Source organism: Plasmodium brasilianum, chromosome 9, assembly GCF_023973825.1.
Source record: "Plasmodium brasilianum strain Bolivian I chromosome 9, whole genome shotgun sequence".
In the NCBI taxonomy this organism is placed as follows: domain Eukaryota; phylum Apicomplexa; class Aconoidasida; order Haemosporida; family Plasmodiidae; genus Plasmodium; species Plasmodium brasilianum.
In genome coordinates, this window is record NC_090122.1 from 545074 (window position 1) to 566926 (window position 21853).

Below are 21853 nucleotides of genomic sequence, written 5' to 3' on the forward strand. Positions count from 1 at the left end.
TTTTGGTTAAACGTTAATTATACTCTATACTATTTTGTACTGTATTATGCAATATATTTTTTTTTTTTTTTTTTATTCCTATATTACTCAGTCTTTTTGTTCAAACTCTGTAAATTTAATTTTCAATTTTTTATGTGAACAGCTAAGTTATAGTGGTGTAAATACATACACATGTAAGTGTGTAGGCGAGAAATTACTCTCTGTATACAATTTTTTCACTTTCCTAAGTTTGAATATGTTAAACTATAGTAACGATGGAAATATTAATGAATATAAAAAGGAAAAATTAAATTACTTAAAGAAACAGAAAGGGAAGGGGGAAAATAAGGAGAAGGAGGAAGAATATGAAAAAAGCGATGATTCGGATAAACAGATAATGGTTGTAAACAGAAAGATAAAATCCCAAATATTCTTCGAGCCGCATAATAAGAAAAACATAAAGGATATGAATAATAAGATGATAATTAAAAAAAAAAAGACGATTATTTGTCATGAACCAATTGGCGATTTTAAGCATAATAAAAGTAAGCAAATAGGGAATATGTTGACAAAAAATACTTCAAATCCCTCTAATTTTAAAAATGCAGAAAAAGTATTACAAAAAAGTCGTACCTCCTTAATAGTTAAACAAAATAAAATCATGAACAAGTCAGGAATAAATGACAATATAAAAATGGAGGAGAATATCAGAAATAAAAACAACTTACAAAATAATGTTGAAGCGCATGATAAACAAGAAAACGATACCATAGGAAAAAAAACAGATGAGAGCGATAAATGCGTGGACTTACACTTTTCCAGTGAAATTATGAACAGTAAATGTGCTAATTATTGCATCCTGGAGACAAACGCAATAGCTGATGCACATTCCGATAGAATAAAATATAATGACCCAAATGATATGACGGAAGGTAAAATAATCGGTGATAAGGATGACAATAGTCATTATAATAAAGAAATAAATAAAATACAGAGCCACAATAGAGCCAATCAAAACGATAACTCAAATGACTTTTGTTCATACGAAATAGCTAGCCAGTATGTATTACAAGAATGCAAAAAAACACGTAGAGAAGTATGTGAAGAAGTATACGACAAAGAACATGAAGAATGGTATGCATACACTAATGACAAAAAACAACATAACCATTATCATTACGACTACATTGATGAAAAGGTAGAGGAAAAAAGATTTCATATGAACAATAATTATATTTATAAGAAAAATAAAAATAATTATGTTGATAGGGAAAAAGAGTATACTTTTATAGACAAGACAAACGAAAACACCGATTCGGTCATAAAATATGAAGAATTCGAATTAGACGAAATAAATAAGGAGTTAGAACAAATTGTTGAAGAAGAAAATCGTATACAAGAAAAATTAATTTATTTAACCAATAAAGAACTGGACATAGTTATTAAAAGAAGGCAACGAGCGCATAATATATATCTTAATAAAATGGAGAATAGTTGCAAAAAGGATTGCTCCGACGAATATACGTGTTGATATTGCACAATTATAATAACGAAGAAAGTAAATTTAGGAGAAAAAAACAAAAAATTAAAGCTATCCAAATAACTGGTAACCATATGAAAAAAAAAAAAAAAATTTCTCTTTTTAATATTGTTAAATAATTATAGTTAATTTCCTGGTTATATGTTTTTATTTTTCTGTCTTATATAAAATGTTCAACAGAATTGTAAGGTAGCTATATTATATTGAGGAAGTTTGTAAAAAATCTTAAAAGTTGAAAACTTTCTAATCTGCTTCTGTTTTTTTTTATTTTCAGTTTATACCATTATTTAATGTCATAAATGAGGGAAACTCTATAGTCATTAATCCATGTATAAAAATATCGTAAGTAAAAAGTATGTATGTAACTGAACTTATGTAAGTATGTAAGTGCGTATGCATGTGCATATATAAGCAGATGCACCAGCTACCATGTGCGCTTGTGCGAGTACACACACAGAATATTTAGCTCATAGTAGAATCTAAATAAATACATATTTACACTGATTAATATACTTTTCCTCTTCTTTTATGAATCCAAATTACCGCACTTCAATTTCTTTCCTTTCCCATTTTTTCAAAATTTTTACAGAATCTGCATATATCATATACTAATTCAAACGTTATAAAAGTAACGTCAAAAAAAAAAAAAGTTCTCTATGTAATATGTATTTTCTTTTAATTTTTTTTTTTTTTTTTTTTTTTTGGCTTCAGTTAATTTCCATAATTTTTTGATGATAAACTTTTTTTTTAATTTTATATATAATAAATATTCATGTGTCGATATATTTTCTTTTTTTGATGTTACTTTTGTAAAGTTTTTTTACATTTTTAATTATACATATCAACAAAAAAGAAACAAATAATAAAAAAAATATCGAGTTCTGAATGAGGTACGCATATGTATACGCATATACATATGTATATGCGTATACATAATTTGTATAAACATATTTTTTATGAAAGTACTGTTTGAAGGAATAAACACTTAAAAATTACAATGAACAAATGTACGAATTACCTCATTATTGCTATATTGTTATACTTCGGTTTTATACAATTTTAAAATAATTTAAAATAATGACGTTCTGTAAAAAATATGTAAATAAAATATTACTCAGAAGATAATTATAGCAAAGTTTATATCGCAAAAATACGTACTCTATATATATATGTATATGTATTTTATAATTGGTATTATATATTTTTTTTTTTTTTTGCAATATATTCAAGATGATATAAATAGCTTGCATGTATGTACAATTTTTACCAAGAAAATTTTAAATGCAGTTTTTGTTTGAATGTTAATTGTTGCCAGATATTAACTCACCATTTTTAACAGAACATACATATATATCAAGTAATATATACAAAAATAATTAAAAAAGAGGAAAGAATAATTTTAAAAATGCAAAATATGTATAAATAACGAAACGCAAGGCCGTATATATTTTGGAAGACAGTTATTAGGAAAAAATAAAAAATGAAATATTTATTTTATATGAAATTATTCAAATAAATGAATAGCACTGATAATCAATTTTATAACAAAAAAAGGATAATTTTAAAATTCATTGTACTTTCAGTGTATAAACTGCATATATATATATATGTATACACACATTTTTATGTACGTTTGAAGCTTAAAAATGCAATTACTTTTTAACTTCACGTATATGTATAAAAAATGAGAGGTTAAAATGTTTCCTCATTTTATGAACTAGTAATTGTAAAAAACTTAGGGATGCTAATATAAATAAGTATATTATAAAACATATATATGCGTAAGAAATAGATTAGCATTTAGTTCTAAATATAGTGTTCATGTTTTTATAAATGCATATGTACATACATACATAACACATTCATAATTGTTAATACCCTACCGCGAATATACGCGTGTTCATCCTATACATATAACTTACAAGCTTTTCGTTTCATCGCTTTTCTTATACTACTTTACATATTGTTAATTCTGAGTATTTTATTTTCCTCTTCATACTGTACTTATATCTATGCCATTATTTTTGATATTATTGTAAGGGCACATTGCCTTATTTTGCAACATTTTTAATTATTCCATCTTATTTATTCGTTTTATTTATTCATTTTATATATTCGTTTTATCTATTCATTTTATCTATTCGTTTTATCTATTCGTTTTATCTATTCGTTTTATCTATTCGTTTTATCTATTCGTTTTATCTATTCGTTTTATCTATTCGTTTTATCTATTCGTTTTATATATTCGTTTTATCTATTCATTTTATTTTCTTTTCTTCGAACGAACTTGTTTCAATACACATCTGTTTAAATCATTTTTTTTTATTTTTTTTATGAAAGTGAGGTAATTAACATAGTCGTCATTCAAAAAATTATAATGACCCGGTTGAATGCTAATCCAGCAGAACGAAAAATTCAATAAAACCCAAGAACATTTCATTTATATATACATTTATGCATATTGAAGAAGTAAAAAAAAGAAAATAATAACCCTTTCCATTTTACTTCATGTCAAGATGTATTTGAAAATATAAACATATGAAATGAATGAAAAGAACAAGAGAGGGAAATCAATCCGTTAATTGTGGTACTTCAGGTATATATAAAAAATAGTTATATTATACGAATCTAATTATGTGTAAATTTTTTTTTTTTTTTTTTTTTTTACACACATTTATACATATGTGTATGTAATTATATATTGTTGTGTAGTGCATTCCTAATTTGTTTTAGTGTTACACGTATATAATGATAGTTTCTTTTTTTTCTTTTTCTCTTCTTTCACCCATATATACATTTTCCTTTTTCATATTAACCTTTTAAATGTTTATACATAGGTGTACAGTAGTCATACATGGTTACACATAGGTATATCCAGTAATACATAGACATGTGTAGTTACAAATACGTATTAATAAGTACGCATAATTGCTTATAAGTACATCTAAGTATTAATGAGTACATTTAAGTGCTTATAAGGACGTACAAGTTTGCATAAGCACGTTAGTCACATATATATATATATATATATATATATATATATATATAAAAAAAAAAGTACACAATAGTATAAGAAATCACACATATGTACACGTAATTTTTTTCTTCTAAACAATTTTGATAAAAAGAAAAGAAAAAAAAAAAAAAAAAAACAGATGACGCATTAAACGATTCGAATAATAGAGAATAAAGTTGTGCAGAAAAAATATTAAGAAATTTATCCAAAAAAAAATTGAAATCTATTTAATATTAGATCAAATATGTCAAAAGATAAGAGAGGTAGGATGATTTTTAATTCATACGAGTCCGATAGTGAAGAAAACCATTCCAAGAGTGTAAAAAAACATCATATATTAAGTCATTCAGAGATGAGTCCGGAAAATGGTTCATATAAAAAAAATAAAAATGAGGAAAAAGAAAAAAGTAAACAAAAATTAAAAAATGATCAAAAGAAAAATTCTAAAGAAAATATAAATTCATTTAGTTCTCCTAATTCTGCTAGTAGCCATTCTGATACAAATAATCTTAACGAAATTTTGTCCAGTGGGTCGAGTAAGTGTTTTTCCCTTTCTTCCGCATTTTCACATAAATGCGTGTGAACATATGCGTGCACTTATACATACATTTGTATGTACATTAATGCGTGTAGTTATTCTTTTTTGTATGTGTGGATGTGAAACATATGTATGTGTATAAACAAAGTGCAGTTTCGTTCAGTATAACATTATTCTGATTGTAATTTCCCTCCTCCTCTCTTGCACTCCCTCTTCTTATTTTTACAGCGTCGAACAGTGATAACGAATTCAAAATTTTGAAAGAAGAAGAAAATGAAGATAAATTTTTAGAAGAGAGAAGGAAAAAAAGAGAAGAAATAAAAGAGAAACTTAAAAGTTTAGCTAACGAAAACGCTAACAGAAGTAATATTAATTCCCAAAATGATGATAATAATAATCATAATAATAATCTGAATAAGGATAAACAGAATGATGATAGTAGCAAAGACAAAACAAAAAAGGAGGAGGAAAGTGAAAGTGTGTTATCAAATTTCAATAAAAATAATTTAGTAGAAGGTATAAATGAAATACCTTCTATGCTGGACGATATGGAGCAAAAGTAAGTTTGTGAAGAAGAGGATAAGTGGTTATTATTATTACGTGTGCTCATGTATAAGAGTGTGTGTGTGTGTGCTGTTGTTGTTGTTGTTGTTTTCCCGTAGGCACAGCGGTCCTTTTAGCGATATGCTTACCTTCTCATTCCCTGCTTATTATCCTTTTTTGCTTCCTACAAATTTTAGTGTGTTACTCCATCTAGTCGAGCTAAAATTGTGTCTCTTCTTTTAAAATTGTTTTCGTTTAAGAGATTTACATCGTTCCATTGTTAATTCTAAACATGCGTATTTATTATGTTGATATACAAATTCACTTTAGCGTTTTTGTTTTAAAATTCTAATTTTTCCTTCGAGCAGCGATGCAGCGTGTATATTTGCTCCTAACAAGGAGGTTATGGAGGACACTTGCTCTTCCTTATCATCTGACCACGAAGTAATAGAGGAAAAGCCAAGCAAAGAAAAAAACGAATTAGTAAAAGAAGCAAATGATTTATACAGTGATTTAAAAAAAAAAATTGATGAAGAGAAAATAAAAATTAGAGCCTTTATAATTAAGCAGAAGGAGTTACACGAAAGAATCAAAATGGTAAGTTTCTTTCTTCAAATTAGTGGAGAGCCGATGTACGCATATATGGATGTATCCTTGGGATGTATGAACTTATGTGCGTATATTTTACTATGTAGTATAAACCGGTGAGCTGTATAGTTCTTGTTAGCGTTTAGGATTTATACGTATGTCGCTCTTTGATCATACATAAGGAAGGAAGCTACAAAGTGGATTATCTGTATATATATGCGTATATATGTATATACACATATAGGCATATACACATATACGCGTATAAACATACACACATATACATATAGATAAGTATATGCATGTACACAATTGCACATAAATAACTTCTTCATTCTCAGAACATTGAAGAAGGTACTTTTGGGCATAAGAGCAAAGAGAGCATATCAGCAAACAAACATCTAATGACTAATAAGTATATCAACATGGAAGACAAAGAAGACATTGAAAATGAAGATGTAGATATGTTTTCAAGTGTCCAGTCAAATAAAAAAAGAAAAGTAGAAAATATTCATATAACGGACTATTATACGTCTAGCAATGCAAATTTGTCTGATAACTGGAATGACTCAGAGGGATACTATAAAGTAAGCCTACATGTGCATATACATATATGTACACACATCAGTATAGGGGAAAAAAAGTGCATAAATGCATGCACCTATAAACGTATAAGCATATTAACATACAAACATGTGAACTTACAAACGTATTAACATACAAACTTATTAACATAATGACGTATAATTATGTAAGTATACAGGATATATACGCTATATGTATTTATACACGTCCTTACACATATATGCCCATGCATTGCTTTGTGCCCCATTTTAGGCTATCGTTGGTGAAGTAATCGACAGCAGATACAGTGTTGTATGTGAACTAGTCGGTAAAGGCGTTTTTTCAAATGTTTTAAAATGTTATGACATGGTCAGCAAAATACCAGTGGCCATTAAAGTTATTAGAGATAACGATATGATGAGAAAAGCAGCGGAAAAGGAAATATGCATCCTAAAAAAATTAAACGAGTATGACAAAGATAATAAAAGACACATCGTTCGTTTGTTAAGAAGTATTAAATACAAAAATCATTTATGTTTGGTTTTCGAGTGGATGTGGGGAAATTTAAGGATAGCTCTTAAAAAGTAAAAGGACAAAAAAAAAAAAAAAGAAAAAGAATTGATAAATGCGTGAAAGTACATTTTGAAAGTGTAACCCGAGAAGTCCTTCAAAAGTAGTTTTTCTTGTATTAAAACGTTGGCATGTGTTATGTATGCGTGGGTATATATATATATATATATATATATATATATATATATATATTTTTTTTTTTTTTTTTTTTTTTTAAAGATATGGAAATGGATATGGGCTAAACGCTACAGCCGTTCACTGCTACACGAAACAGCTATTCATAGCATTGAAGCACATGCGCAAGTGCAGAATAATGCACGCCGATTGTAAGTGTAAAATATAGAAGCGGCATATACTAGTTGCGCTTCCTTTATTGGACAAAAATTTAAATTGTATAGTTTTCTTTTGCGTAGATAAATAATCAGATAGGTGTATGTTATGCGATTCGTATGTGGAAGTATGCATATATACATATGTACTTCTGTTCATATATATACATACTTGTGCATATATTCTTTGTTCCTCCTTAACAGTAAAACCGGATAATATACTCATTAACGAAAAATTTAACGCACTAAAGGTATGCGACTTAGGGAGCGCAAGTGATGTATCCGAAAATGAAATTACGTCTTATTTAGTTAGTAGATTTTACAGAGCTCCAGAAATTATTTTGGGTTTTCGGTATGATGCACAGATAGACGTGTGGTCAGCAGCAGCCACTGTTTTTGAGCTAGCCACTGGAAAGATACTATTCCCCGTATGAAAAAAAAAATATATATATATATATAGATAGATAAATAGATAAATGCAAAAGCCAATGCAACTGAACGAACGAGAAATAACTGTGTTTGTTGCATCCCTTTGCTGGCACTATATCTTACTGCTGCATATTTTTACCACTTCCTTTTTTTTAGGGAAAATCAAACAATCATATGATAAAATTAATGATGGAATATAAGGGAAAATTTTCACACAAAATGATTAAAGGAGGTCAATTTTATTCTCAACATTTTAACGAAAATTTGGATTTTATATTTGTTGATAGAGACTATTATACTAAAAAAGAAGTAGTCAGAGTAATTTCGGATTTGAGACCTACCAAAAATATTACGTGCGATTTGCTGGAGCATCAGTATTGGCTGAAAGGTGATATCAAAAATGGAAAAAAGGAAATAGAAAAAAGGAGAAAGAAAAATTAAATATTTTGTGCATGTTTTGAGTGTTGCTAAAACGTACATCGGTGTATATACGTGTATTTACAAAATTAAAGGCAAATAAGGAAAAGCCAAAAAAATATAAGAATCAGTCGTATTGTTATTTATTATCCTCGTTGAATGTACAAATATGTATTATATACATGCTGCAAATACGCAAATATATATATTGCAATTACGAGCAAGTACATACATCGAATGCGTACGGCACTGTAGTGTTGATATATCAGTAACAAATTTGTACAAGATTATCGCAATTTTGTAATCGTTATAAAAAGAAAAACATAAACATAAAAAAATATTCAATTTTTTATTTCACAGGAAATAGTCCAAAGATGCAATTTTTAAAAAAAAAAATAAAGCAGTTGGGAGATTTGTTAGAAAAGTGTTTAATGCTAGATCCGTCTAAACGATATACCCCAGACCAGGCTTTACAACATCCGTATTTAAGGGAATCAATTCATTTTTCGAAAACGCAAAATGAATAAAATTCGAAAAATGATATATCACTTTTTATAGGCAAGGAACGCGCACATTTAGTATATCCATTTATGGATGTACCATATTACTAGTGTACGCGTGTAGGTGTTTGTGTATATAGTTGTTCATGTGTAGGCGCACATATTCATTTTTCTTTATTTTTTTTTACCGAATTTTTGAAGAAATTAGTTTTTATTTTTTTTATTTTTTTTTTTTTCTGCTAATATTTATTATTCATTTCTTATATTTAATATGTCTTAATTTTTTTGTTGAAAGAACATCAATTATAGTAGATGGGTTTTTATGTCCAAACGCTATCTCATAAATTGCGCTGAATAAAGGAAATTCTTTTTTTAATTTGTGCTGCTCCAAAACATTATATACTTCTTTTGCCGTGTATATTCCCTGCAGTGTGCAATATGAGAATAAATATATCACACGTCATACAATATACATACATATCATACCATAGCAGTGTAATGAATGTATAATTATAAATAACATAAAATTTTCATAAAAGAGTCAAGTAAAAATAAATCTAACGGTATAGGCAAAAAAGTGAAACGTTCAAAATTTTGAAAATACGGAATATATTAAAATGCTAAAAATTTAAAACATATTTGCTAATCTTTTTTTTTTTTTTTTCTTTTTTTGCCATTCTGTTGTATGTCCTTTCTTTCTATGTAATTATACCTGAAGTTTTTGCCCGTTTAATAGTTCAACTTCAATACGTTCCCACGAATCTTTCCCATTTCGTATGACAAACTCTCTTGCACATTTTAAGTTTCGTCCACCAAGGCAAGTTGTGATAAGATCAGCTAAACCGCAGCTATCTAGAAATGTATCCTTAAAAAAGTTGCGCAGCAAAAATAGAAAACAAATAAATTAAATAGAGGAGCAGATAAACAAGCATGGTTAAATAGTTTTAGTCCTGCTGCAGAGAGTTTGGGCCATAATTAATACAATTAATGTATTTCTACATGCACACTTTTACAAGCCTGCATATATGCATATATATATACGTATATGTACATTATTTTTTCCCCCCCCTTACGTCTAGAACATCTGGAAAAAATAATTTAGCGAATTTTTTCATCTCGTCTAGCCCAATTCTGATAATAGCAGATTTTGTGTTATAACTATTCATGAAAGCATCTAAAAATCCAACGCCTAAAGCTACGACATTTTTTAGCGCTCCGCATGTCTGCAAGTTCAAGTAGAGTTATCATATAGAAACGCACTTGCACGTTGATAAATATATGTAAGCATACGTGTGTATACGTATGTATGCATGGATGTAAGTATGCAAATACATGTATTTATATATTCGTATATTTGTATGTAGTTCTATGGCTACCTCCACCCCCGGTTTGTCTTGTATGCAGTTAATTTTGAAGTACGTTCTGTCAAATAACTCTTGCCATATTTCAACCGTTTCAATATTTTCAAACCCTATTGTACTTTCGCTAAAATTTTCCCTTGACAATTCCTGATATAAATAATTGTTATGTTTTTTTTTCTGACATGTTCATACGCATTTATATGAAAATATATTTCTTAAATGATTAAAGCAAATTTCTTTTTTTGTATGAAGTATGCATAAGTACAGATAGGTGCTTACAACCAAAAAGCAGGAACATATTACGTACATTCTTATTATATATGTGTATATACGTGCATATGTGAATATTTTCTTGATCTACAAAGTTTGCTAAAAATATTTATGCACTTTATTATTTTTTTATTTTATTTTTTTTCTTTTTCATTTCTTATATTTCATTTTAAACATTAGATCACGAACTTCTGCGATGTTTGATCCTGACAACGCGGAGCATTCAATATTTAATTTTTTTTGAATAATGTCTGATAGTAACATAGGTTTCGAGTTATTTATTTGTATTCCTTTCATTAAACTTATTGCTTTTGCTTGTTTTTTAAGGTTTTTGTTTTTCGTTATTTCGTTTAATATGTTCTGTAGATATACATGAATAGAGTGGTGGGAAAAAAAAAAAAAAAAAGTGTTAATTTTGTGTATGCTTATGGGGAGTCCTTATTTAATCCTACATTACAGAATAATAAGCATGTTTCATGTAATACGATTCTACACCTTTATTTTTCTTATAATTACTTCTAAATACTGATGAGGAACAACAAAAACAAGCAAATCTGCGTCTTCTATCACATCTTTCATGTCAGAAACAGCAACAATGTTATCTGGTAATTTCATTCCCTTCATGTATTTTACATTTTCTTTTTTTTCATTTATGATACTACTTAACTTTTCATTATCCACAATTTCCTCGTTCACGTATATCCTAACCTACGTTTCGAATAAATGAAAAAAAAAAAAAAAAAAATATGGTGCGGTTACAATGATATGGATATGTATTGAGCTATACAAGCCTTTTCATTATTCTCTTTTTAAGTTCTTAATTTTTCAGTTTTTTTATTTCTTTCGTTTTCGTATTTTTTACAAGTGGGTGAAAGATTTTTGAATTCTGGGTATTTTCACTGACAATCTTTGATATGACTGTTCCCCAACTGCCACTACCAATAATAGATACCTTGCAGGAACAGCAACAAATAGGAAGGTAACAGAAAAAGGATAAAAAATAAAGTAAAACAAAACAGTGAAAAATAGTGCAAAATAGCACAAAATAGTGCAAAATAGCACAAAATAGTGCAAAATAGCACAAAATAGTACAAAATAGCATAAAATAGTACAAAATAGCACAAAATAGCACAAAATAGTACAAAATAGCACAAAATAGTACAAAATAGCACAAAATAATACAAAATAAAATATAGCAAAGTAAAAGACAGACAAAGAGGACGCACGAATGGAAAAAAAAATACGTATTATTATCTACTTCAAAACAATGAAAGAAAAAAATATTTGTCTCAAACGCAAATATACATGCATTCCAAAAAAACTTTTATTCATTACATGTGAACCTTGTAATTTTGTGAAGAACATTATGCATATTTGTAATGAAAGGTGTTCACCATATATTTTTTTTTACTTTATTTTTTTTTTTTTTTTTCTTTTTCATACCTTTAAAGGTATATTACTTTTAACATTTCCGATTAACGTGGTTTTATGGCCATTCAGTGTTTGGTTGCCTGAAAAGCATGTAACTAAGTGAGAAAAAAGGGTGACATAAAGAGCGTAATTTTTCAGCATTTTCCTTTGTTATCTTAATTGTTCTATTTGTTTATTTGTTTATTTGTTTATTCGTTCACTTATTTATGTATGTATTTATTATTTTTGTTTATTTATTTATTATTATTATTTACTTAAGTAGTAATAAAAATAACAGTACAAAAATTGGTTTGTAAATTTTAAGTGAGATATGTCCCAACATATGCATCATCTATATGTGCAATTGTAAAAACTACATTCCTGTTAAGTGATAAAAGAAAAAGCAAAAAAAAAAAAAAAAAAAAAGTAAAATAATAGTGTTAATTTTTAAATGTTCTATTTATTATTATTATTATTATAATTATTTATTTATTTTTTTTATTATTTTTTTTATTATTTTTTTTTTTATTATTTTTTTTTTTTTTGTTGTTATTTTACATTTGTATGAAAACGAACGGTAGTTCATTTATTTCAAGGGGTCATAAAGTGTTACATGGACGTGATTTTTAAAAAATAGCATGTAATGTATAAACATATGACGCGTATTACATGTATAACGTATATAAAACTTACTCAAGCAGACATTTCAGAATGATTAAAAGAAATCCTATTACTACAAAATAACACTGAATGCGTGTTAATAAAAAATGACTATATATTTTTCATAATATTATAAAAATAAAATGACAACATTTTGATTTGTTACACCTTTTTAAAGAGACAGTACAGCAATTTAAAATTATTCATATAGCACGTACAAGAACATTTGTATAATTTCCCCCCTGCATACTCTTCCGCTTTAATAAATGGTATGTTATATTATAATACACTTCTGAAGATCTTTTGCATTTTGTATTTTTTTCACAGGGAAGAATGTGTGTCAGAAATATTTGAACATTTGTTCTTTGCGTTGTAATGCTTTTATTTTACTTTATTTTATTTTTATTTTATCTTATTATATTTTTATTTTATCTTATTATATTTTTATTTTATCATATTTTTTTTTTTATTTTATCTTATTTTTTTTTTATTTTATCTTATTTTTTTTTTATTTTATCTTATTTTTTTTTTATTTTATCTAATTTTTTTTTTATTTCCCCTCCTTTTTTTATTATAGTTTGCTTTACTTTGCCCTATTTTATTTCGCTGTATAACCCAGAATATTTCCTTTAACAACGTTTGACACATTTTTTCTTGTTTGTGTACATGAAATTATATTTGTATTTCTTGGTTATTTTTTTCACGTATCCAATTTTGCATTTTACAACTCTCGTTTCCATTTTGAATTTTACTTTTTGTACTTCATATTACACATTTTCCATTTTGAATTTTCCGTTTTCCGTTTTACATTTTCCATCTTTTATCCCTTTATTTTTTTTAGAAAATTTTATTTGTAGCCTCTTAACTTATTTCACATTAAATTACATATTCGTATTTACATAAAAAGTGTAATGCTTTTTTTTTTTTTTTTTTTTCCCTCTCTTTTGCTAAAAAAAAAAAAAAAAAAAAAAAAGGAAACCTAAATTTTATTTTTTTGAGCTTTTTGTATTAATATACTTTTTCTTGTTATGTCTTTAATTTTTTCCATACTAAACTAGATTGTATTTAACGAAACTTTTTTTGTTCATGTTTTATTCTTCTACCTTCTACTTTAGTATATAAGAAGGTAGCGTCTTACTTATATATGATACAGTTGGAAAGATAAAGAAATTAAATATAAAAAAGGAGCAACTTCATCCTTTATTTTTTAGAATATGTTTTTCTCTACTATAACCTCTGTGCGTGTAATACCTTAACAAAGGACAAACCACTTATATGTTTACAGTCCCGCGAGCATGTATATTTATATATATATGCATATGAACACATATATACATACATGTACATACGTGTACAACCGCTCGGAATAGCCAGAAGAATTAAAAAAAAAAAAAAAAAATGATGAATCAAGGGAGTAATGAATTTTTAGAAAAAGCACTAAGCAGGGAGAAACACGAGAACAAACAAATCGAACAAGTGAACGACAAATTGCAGAAAAAAATAGTTCAAGAGAATAACCATGGAAAAATAAATAGCTCAAAAAATAAAAAAAATAAAAATAAAAAAATAAAATATGTTAACCCTTCTGATAGTTTTATGTCAAAAAAGGTTAGTGAAGAAATAACAGAAAATAAAATACCATATGGTGCACGTGCAAATGAGCCAAAGATAGCCGAGTTGGAGTTAGGTCAGTTTAGGTCCATTCCTGAAATATTTCTAGATGATTCGGATTCTAATTTGGGAAAAGGTTCTGACGCGGGGAAATGTAACGGGAGTACGTCTGACAAGGAGAAGAGTAAGGGGGATAAATTTGACGAGGGCAAGTTTGGCAAAGGAAAGTTTGAGGGGGATAAATCCAACAAACGCCAAACCTTGGGGAAAGTTGATAGTAACACAAGCGAATATCCCACCTCCGAGAGTAGTGCAAGTCCCAAAGGTACTTGCAGATTATTAAAGGACACGAAGAAAGACTTGCAAAGGACTAAATCATGTGCATCTACATTATCTATAATATCATCGGATTCAGACAATTCGAGTATTTACCTAGATAATGATTACTTAATAAGTATATGTATAGAGAAAATAAAAATAGAAATAAATAAGCTTGAAAATAATTACACACAATATGAACAAGCATTCTGTGTGTCATATTTTGCATATGAAGATCCACTAGAATTGTTCAGTTTATTTCAAGGCATAAATTGGCTACCTGAATTGAGAAATAGATGTACTTCTGCAAATTTAGTTGAATATTCGCCTAAGGAAAATATTAAAAAAAGTATATGTACTGTTCATGTAAACTTTCATCAGTGTGTGAATTTAAAAAGTAGAAAAAATGAATTTTTGAACATAACAGATAATAATAATAGTTCTGATGATGATCATAAGGATGATGACGACATCATTTATGTTTTCATTTCTGTAGTTGGAATACATCTAAAAGAATTTGGAGAATCGCACTATTACAAGATATATGATAGACAAAATTTTGCTCCATATTTCAATAACATAGATTTGTTATTACCCTTCAGCAAAAAGAATGCAAATGATATGGGCATGGAAAAAATAACAAAGGATGAATGCTCGCGCTGGGTTAGAAGTACTGATAGTAGCAGAGGCATAAGCAATGACAGAAATGCAAGCAGAAAAGCTCCTTGTATGCACAAAGAAATTAACTCAAAAAAAGGTACACATATGTTTAATGGAGAACTGGTGGAAGCATACAAAAAAGAACTGCAAGAAGAAGCTAAATCGATGGAATCAAAGAAAATAATTATAGAGGGAGAATACGTGAAGTTTCTTAAAATACTAGGCTCTTGCATTATTCCTATAAATGTTTCCAATAAAAATATACTAAAAACAAAACAAAACAAAAAAAAAAAAAAATGCGATAGCTATAATTTATATTCGCACGCTACCATCAGATTACTACTAGACAGATATTTAGACCATTTCAAAAGAAATAGAAAAGTAAATTTATTTCATTTAGTTAATAAATATGAAAAGGAGTTAATACCTATAGGAAATATAAAACTCATACTTGATATTAAAAGTGAAACTCATACCCATGACACAATTGACACAGAATATATAGCAAGGCGCATACATAATACGAATAGCAATATACATGACTGTATAGATAAAATTTTGAAATATGTAAAAATTAAAAAAAAAAAAAAGAAAACAATATTACATGAAAATGGTGCTAATGATAAAAAGGGCTTGTACAGGGAGGAAGATAAAATATGTTCTATCATAAATACAGAATTGATGAGAATAGAAAATAATTATCTCAAGAAGTCATATTCTTATATAGAGAAAAATTTGCAAAAAATATATAACCCGAAAGAACAAGAAGAATTTAACAAAAGGGTAATAAGAAATATTTTTCAAATGTTAGAAATGACAAAAAGGGGGGCATCAAACAGATCATCATACAATTTGTTGTTCAATTCATCGTGCAGTTTCTCACCGTACCAAATTGTATGTTCGCATGTAATTATTCGTGTTCATTATGTAAGCAACATAGCTCTACAATTAAGTTCTCTTAACCGTTTTATTGATAAAGAAAAGTTCTACATTATTATATATTGGGCAGAAGAGGGGGATACAATGCACAACATTGAAAATATAAAATTAAGGAGAACTAGAATTATAGATCTACAGATGGAAAAGGGGATAGAATTAGACTACTATTTTGTCGGGGGTAAAGACAACAATAAATATGAACTGCTTAATGATAAAACGTATGAAAAAAAAAAAAAAAAAAAAAAAAAAAAAAAATTTCGTTTCTTTAAAACTAAATTTCAACAGCTGTGTTATCCTGCCGTATAATTATAATGCCCCATCTTGTGCAATAAATATGATTCTATTTCAGAAGGATATACCTCTTCTAGAGTTAACGGAAAATATTATAATAAATGATGATATACCTTTTAATAATGGATGTAAAATAAAGAAGGAACTAAAAATTCATCATAGTTGTGATAAAAAGGAAGAAGAGAATTTTATTAAAGACAGTTTTAACCCATATGTAGAAATCTCTTTTTATACACATCCGAAACACAGTACTTTTTTTTCATCAGATATGTATAAATTATTTTATGAAGGTAAGATGAAATGTACCCTAGATGATACTACACATGCCTCTTACTCAGCTCCAGTTCTGAATAGGGGAAATATTATTTTCTTATTTTTTGACGATTTTATTAATAATTTGTCACATGCCGGTATTAATAAGGAAAAGAAAGAAAATATACAGTATTCTTGCATAACTAATTTCTTCATACCTATAACACAGAAAGATAATAGTGATGTATGTACAAATGTTAGAACAGTGCAGAACATTTCAAATGGTGTGGAAAAAAACAAACGTGTCTTACATAACAACCATTTTATATCCAAATGTAAAAAAAAAGATAATAATACATTGTTATTGAAAAAGGATACAATATCCTATGCACTAGCAGAAGGCCTAGGACTAATGGGTGGGGAAATAAATAAATGGCTTTCCTTTTATGTATATACAAAGAATTATAAAAATGAAAATATATATTGTGGAACTTCTGTTACAATAAGAATACAAGTTGAACCCGTTGGTTGTCTCAAATCTCAGTATGGTATCGACTCTAGTAAGAACGGCAAAGTGGTAGGTGGGATTAGAACCATCGATAACGATAATGTTAGCGATAAAAATAATATCACAAGAGGTAATAATGATCCATTGCGTCCCTTTTCTTTCTGCTTCAAACCGCTTAATGATATATACGAAACAACGGACTACCAAGTAAAGGATTTTAAAAATGGCACGTATCAAATTTTATACAAAATAAATAAGGTCGGGAAAAAACTGCTCCATATTTATTGTGATGGAATTAATATAATCGGTTCCCCATATGAAATATATACCATCCAAGCAAATGCTGATTCGAAATTTTCCAAGATTTTAGGGTCAGGTGCTACAAGATGTTTAGCTACTCCAGTTTTTAACTTTAATAATGTATTGTATAATGACATAACAGATGCAAAAATGGAGGCAGACAACGGTAGACGGGGAGGATCTACATATACATCTACTGAGAAAAATAGCATGAAACTTAGAAGTTTATGTAAAGGGAAGGAAGAGTTTGAAGAGGATAAAGAAAATTACATCGAAGGGAAAATAAAACAAGCAGAAAACAATACACAGGTTCCTATTAGTAGGAGTCTCTCAAAAGGGGTAAAATCTGTTGCCATTACTGAGGAGGAGAAGTCACAAGGGAGAAGTAACAGTAGCATAATTACCAAAACAAGGCAGGATAATACCAGTGAACATAGAAGTAACAGGAACCTACACGAAATCACCATGAAACAGAATGATTTTCCCCATAAAGTTCATGCAGAGAAGGAAAATACGAACAGTTTGAAGAACAATACGCTGAATATCCATTCAGATAATCTACAACGTGACGATCTTTCTCAGAAGGAAACGAAATATTCTGATGCGAATTTCAGAATTCTGAATTGTTCAGAATATTCTAACCAAGGTAATGAAGACATCATTAATATAGACAAAATGAATAGGGAAAGATACAAAAACTTTATGAAAAATATATACATTGTTAATACTTTTACTATAGTTTTATATGACCATAATGGAGAAAGAATTAGTATTGGAAATGATAATGTTAAAGTAGTGGGTAGGAAAGGAGCATATATTAAAAATGTCGTTGACAATAACGACGGAAGCTATGAAATAGAGTATATTTGCTATTTTAAAAAAGAAGAGAATACAACAAGAAAAAAAAATAATATAAATGGAATAAAAAAAGAAGACATAATAAATTTTTACAATGAATTTCTATTTCAAGAAAATAAATATTATGATAATGTTATAATTAACGAATTTGAAAAAAGATTTAATGATGTGCCTATCTATTGTGAAATAAATGTATACGTAAATGAAATACAAATTTTTGGATGTCCTCTAAAGCCAATAATTACAAATGTTCATAATATTTTAGAATTTTATAATTTATATGATCAGCATACCTATTCAGGGCTCTTACTAAAAAATTTTGAACTATTATTGTACTCAAATAATTATCAAAACTGCATGCACAGATTATTGAATTTTTATAAAAATTTTTTAGATCATGAATCTGAGTACTCGTATAAAAAATTACTCTCATTAAATGTAATGAACGAACAGGTAGAGAATGTTAATTTCTTTTTTACAATACCTCTGAATATTTCAGAATTGAAGAAGGGGGCACTAATCCGTAGCACATTGCCCATAGATAAGCTAACCTGGGACAGCTCTAGAAAGCACTGTAAAATTATTCCCAATGGAAAAATGCCCTTTAAAGAAGAGGAATGGGAGAAGGAAGTGATAACTCCTTTTTATGCTAATTTGAATAATTGCCGTGTAACTATGCCTTACCCTAGTAGTTACACAAACGTACCCACCTATCCTACTGAAGAAGAACAGAATAGCGTGTATTATAAAAGGGGCGTAAAGAATAAGTTTAGAGGTGAAAAGCGATACATTGGAAAAAACTGGATTTCGCATAATGACGAAATAGGGGAGGAATACTCCTCAAAGAATTGCACTAGTGAACAGGATGAGTATTTTTTGAATGAATGGTTGTACATGCACAAATATAAGGAACATATGTCTGATGTAAATAAGAAGCACGATTTAAGTATGCACTTAGCGTATTCGTTAAGTAACATAATATTACATCATTTAATTTATTTAAAAAAGTATAAATATTTCATTAATTCGAAGCAGTATGAAAATGACTTGTTACAAAATAATATATTGACTCAATTTAAAAATTTGTTGAAAGAAGAATATAATAAAATGTTTGCATATCAAACTAACAATATCATAAATTATTGCAACAAAATAGGGAATGCAAAATTTAGCAGTCTGGAGGAATTAATAAAAGTATATAAAAGTATAGCTTTTGAGTTGAGGAGACTGAAGAAAAACGACTTAGCTGATGATTTTGATAAATGCTGTGAAAATATGTGTGAGGAATTATATTTACAAAATATTGAAGCAAGTCTGAAAAGAAAAGAACTAAAATTGGATCAATATGAAAAAATGATAAATGAAAAAGTGGAAAAACTGGATCAAATAAAAAACGATGTAAAAAAATATGAAGACAAATATAATGTAGACATAGAAAAAGTATCAAAGTTATGCAGTGTAAAAATGAGTAAAGGAATACAAACTTGTGATTACTTATCGTATAAACATAGCTTCTTGAGTTCTTTAATCGAGTCGAGGAATGTGAGAAGTGTGCAGAGTGGGCAAAATGGGCAGAGTGAGAAGAATGAGTGGAGTGGATCCCATATGAGCAATACCAATAAGGATATTTTCATTTTGGTCAGAAAGTATTGGAAAAATGCATCAACATACGACATTTTTACAACTATTAAGAATACTCTCAAAAATTGCCCTAGGTTGAAAATATCTCTAGATGAAACTTTCAACTACTATAGTTGTAGTATTAAAAAGGATAACAAAATGAAAGATTTTCAGATAAAAAAAATGCAAGAAATAAAAGTGGTAGAGAATTTAGATAATTTAAAAAAAATAGAATTAAATGAAGAAGAATTGCTTACCTATAATGAGCTGAACAATTTTTATTTAACATATAATGCTTATGTTGCACTTATAATAGATTTGAAGTGTAATAAATATTTTATTAAAGATTTAGACAACGTGTTATATTTATTTGAAAAATTTTCCGTTGAACATAACTCCTTTAGACAGTTATATAATCCATACGGTTTATTAAGAGTAATTCCGAAATATTTATTTATAGCATTTGTACGAGAATTAGCTTATTTAAATATGCTATATGTCTTAGCAGAATATGTTGTAGATAAAAAAGAGGATGAAAAAATATATCTTAGCCTAAATCATCCTTCTCGATTGTCCTCATTTCACTATTTTATTAAATATCATTTCATCGATTTTTATGATAAATTAAGTATGCAATCAAATTTTCAAAATTATAAACAGCATTTAATTGAACTTAATAAAGAAGACATAGAAGGTGAAAGTACGAAAGATACTTCCACTCATATACACATAAACCTATATGACCTAGAAACATATTTCAATAATGAACTACCACTAATCGTTAAACATAAAAATTTCTCAAAGACCTTTCCTTTACTTTTTGATTATTATTCGAAATTATCCACCTGTCAAGGTGAGGTAAATAAAATGGATATGCAAAAGGACAAAGAAGAGGAAAATAAATTGACTGAAAATAACATGGATAAAAAATATGTATCCATTACTATTTTTATACGCTTTCTAAGAGAGTTTGGATTAATTCCACACTTTTTTAGCAACCATATAGCTATCCAAATTTTACAATCTTTCATGAAAAATAAAAAGAAATTAAATTATGAACACTTTTCTTATGCTATCATTTTGGCTATTTCAGAATGTGTAAAAAAAAATATTCTCACTCAGTATAATATGTTAAAGGTTAATAACCAACTTAACTCGAAAATACAGACAGACAAAATTTTAAATTACAGTTATATCGCCTACGAAGCGAAGGAGTTGATTTATCTCTTTGGTCTTGCGGACATGCACATCGTCAAATCGAAAATAAGTTACTGAGTAGGTATTATCGCTTCCCAGCGGCATTGTATATGTATGCACACTTACACGCTTGTTGCCGCATACCCATACACATATACAAATATGTGCATGTAACCACATACATATATGCATACTTAAGTACCCCTCTTTTTGTGAAAATTGCTTTGGTAACTTGGTTCTTTTTCCTTAACACTTGTGATACCGTTGAAACCTCAACATTTAGAAAACATTTTGGCCTTTTTTCTGAGCATTTTTTCATTATTTCAAATAAATTTGAAAATTTTTAGTTACGTGCATGATTGCTTATTTTCTATTTTTTTGTCATGTGTGCGTATGTTTCCATTTCTCAGTCACACGAACGTACGCTTCAGTTTCGTAGTCATGTATGTTTTTATTTTTTTTATTTTATTTTTTTCTTTTTTTTTTTGATATACATTTTGTTTTTGTTTGTTTCTCTGTAAGTTTGGCTTTTTTATTTTATTTTATTTTATTTTTTTAATTCATCATTTGGAGCTACATAAAATA

At 27.9% G+C, this 21853-nt stretch overlaps 4 protein-coding genes across 4 annotated transcripts; 3 read left to right on the forward strand and 1 right to left on the reverse strand.

Moving 5' to 3' along the window:
• Positions 1-235: 235 nt before the first annotated feature.
• Positions 236-1510, forward strand: MKS88_002743 (uncharacterized protein; the record flags this gene model as incomplete). Its single annotated transcript, XM_067215779.1, has 1 exon — positions 236-1510. One exon carries the CDS (start codon positions 236-238, stop codon positions 1508-1510), a length of 1275 nt encoding a protein of 424 aa, XP_067073324.1.
• Positions 1511-4779: 3269 nt separating this feature from the next.
• On the forward strand, positions 4780-9040 carry MKS88_002744 (uncharacterized protein; the record flags this gene model as incomplete). Its single annotated transcript, XM_067215780.1, has 10 exons — positions 4780-5071; positions 5302-5632; positions 5736-5816; positions 5985-6213; positions 6546-6791; positions 7042-7352; positions 7558-7664; positions 7872-8095; positions 8253-8484; positions 8874-9040. 10 exons carry the CDS (start codon positions 4780-4782, stop codon positions 9038-9040), a joined length of 2220 nt encoding a protein of 739 aa, XP_067073325.1.
• Positions 9041-9266: 226 nt separating this feature from the next.
• On the reverse strand, positions 9267-12216 carry MKS88_002745 (glycerol-3-phosphate dehydrogenase; the record flags this gene model as incomplete). The annotated part of the gene is made up of 8 exons (XM_067215781.1): positions 9267-9437; positions 9726-9878; positions 10087-10236; positions 10390-10551; positions 10834-11004; positions 11161-11352; positions 11507-11596; positions 12088-12216. 8 exons carry the CDS (start codon positions 12214-12216, stop codon positions 9267-9269), a joined length of 1218 nt encoding a protein of 405 aa, XP_067073326.1.
• A 1896-nt stretch (positions 12217-14112) lies between these two features.
• Positions 14113-21346, forward strand: MKS88_002746 (filamin domain-containing protein; the record flags this gene model as incomplete). The annotated part of the gene is made up of 2 exons (XM_067215782.1): positions 14113-16460; positions 16528-21346. The coding sequence occupies 2 exons, from the start codon at positions 14113-14115 to the stop codon at positions 21344-21346; spliced, it is 7167 nt and encodes a 2388-aa protein (XP_067073327.1).
• Between the last annotated feature and the right edge of the window lie 507 nt (positions 21347-21853).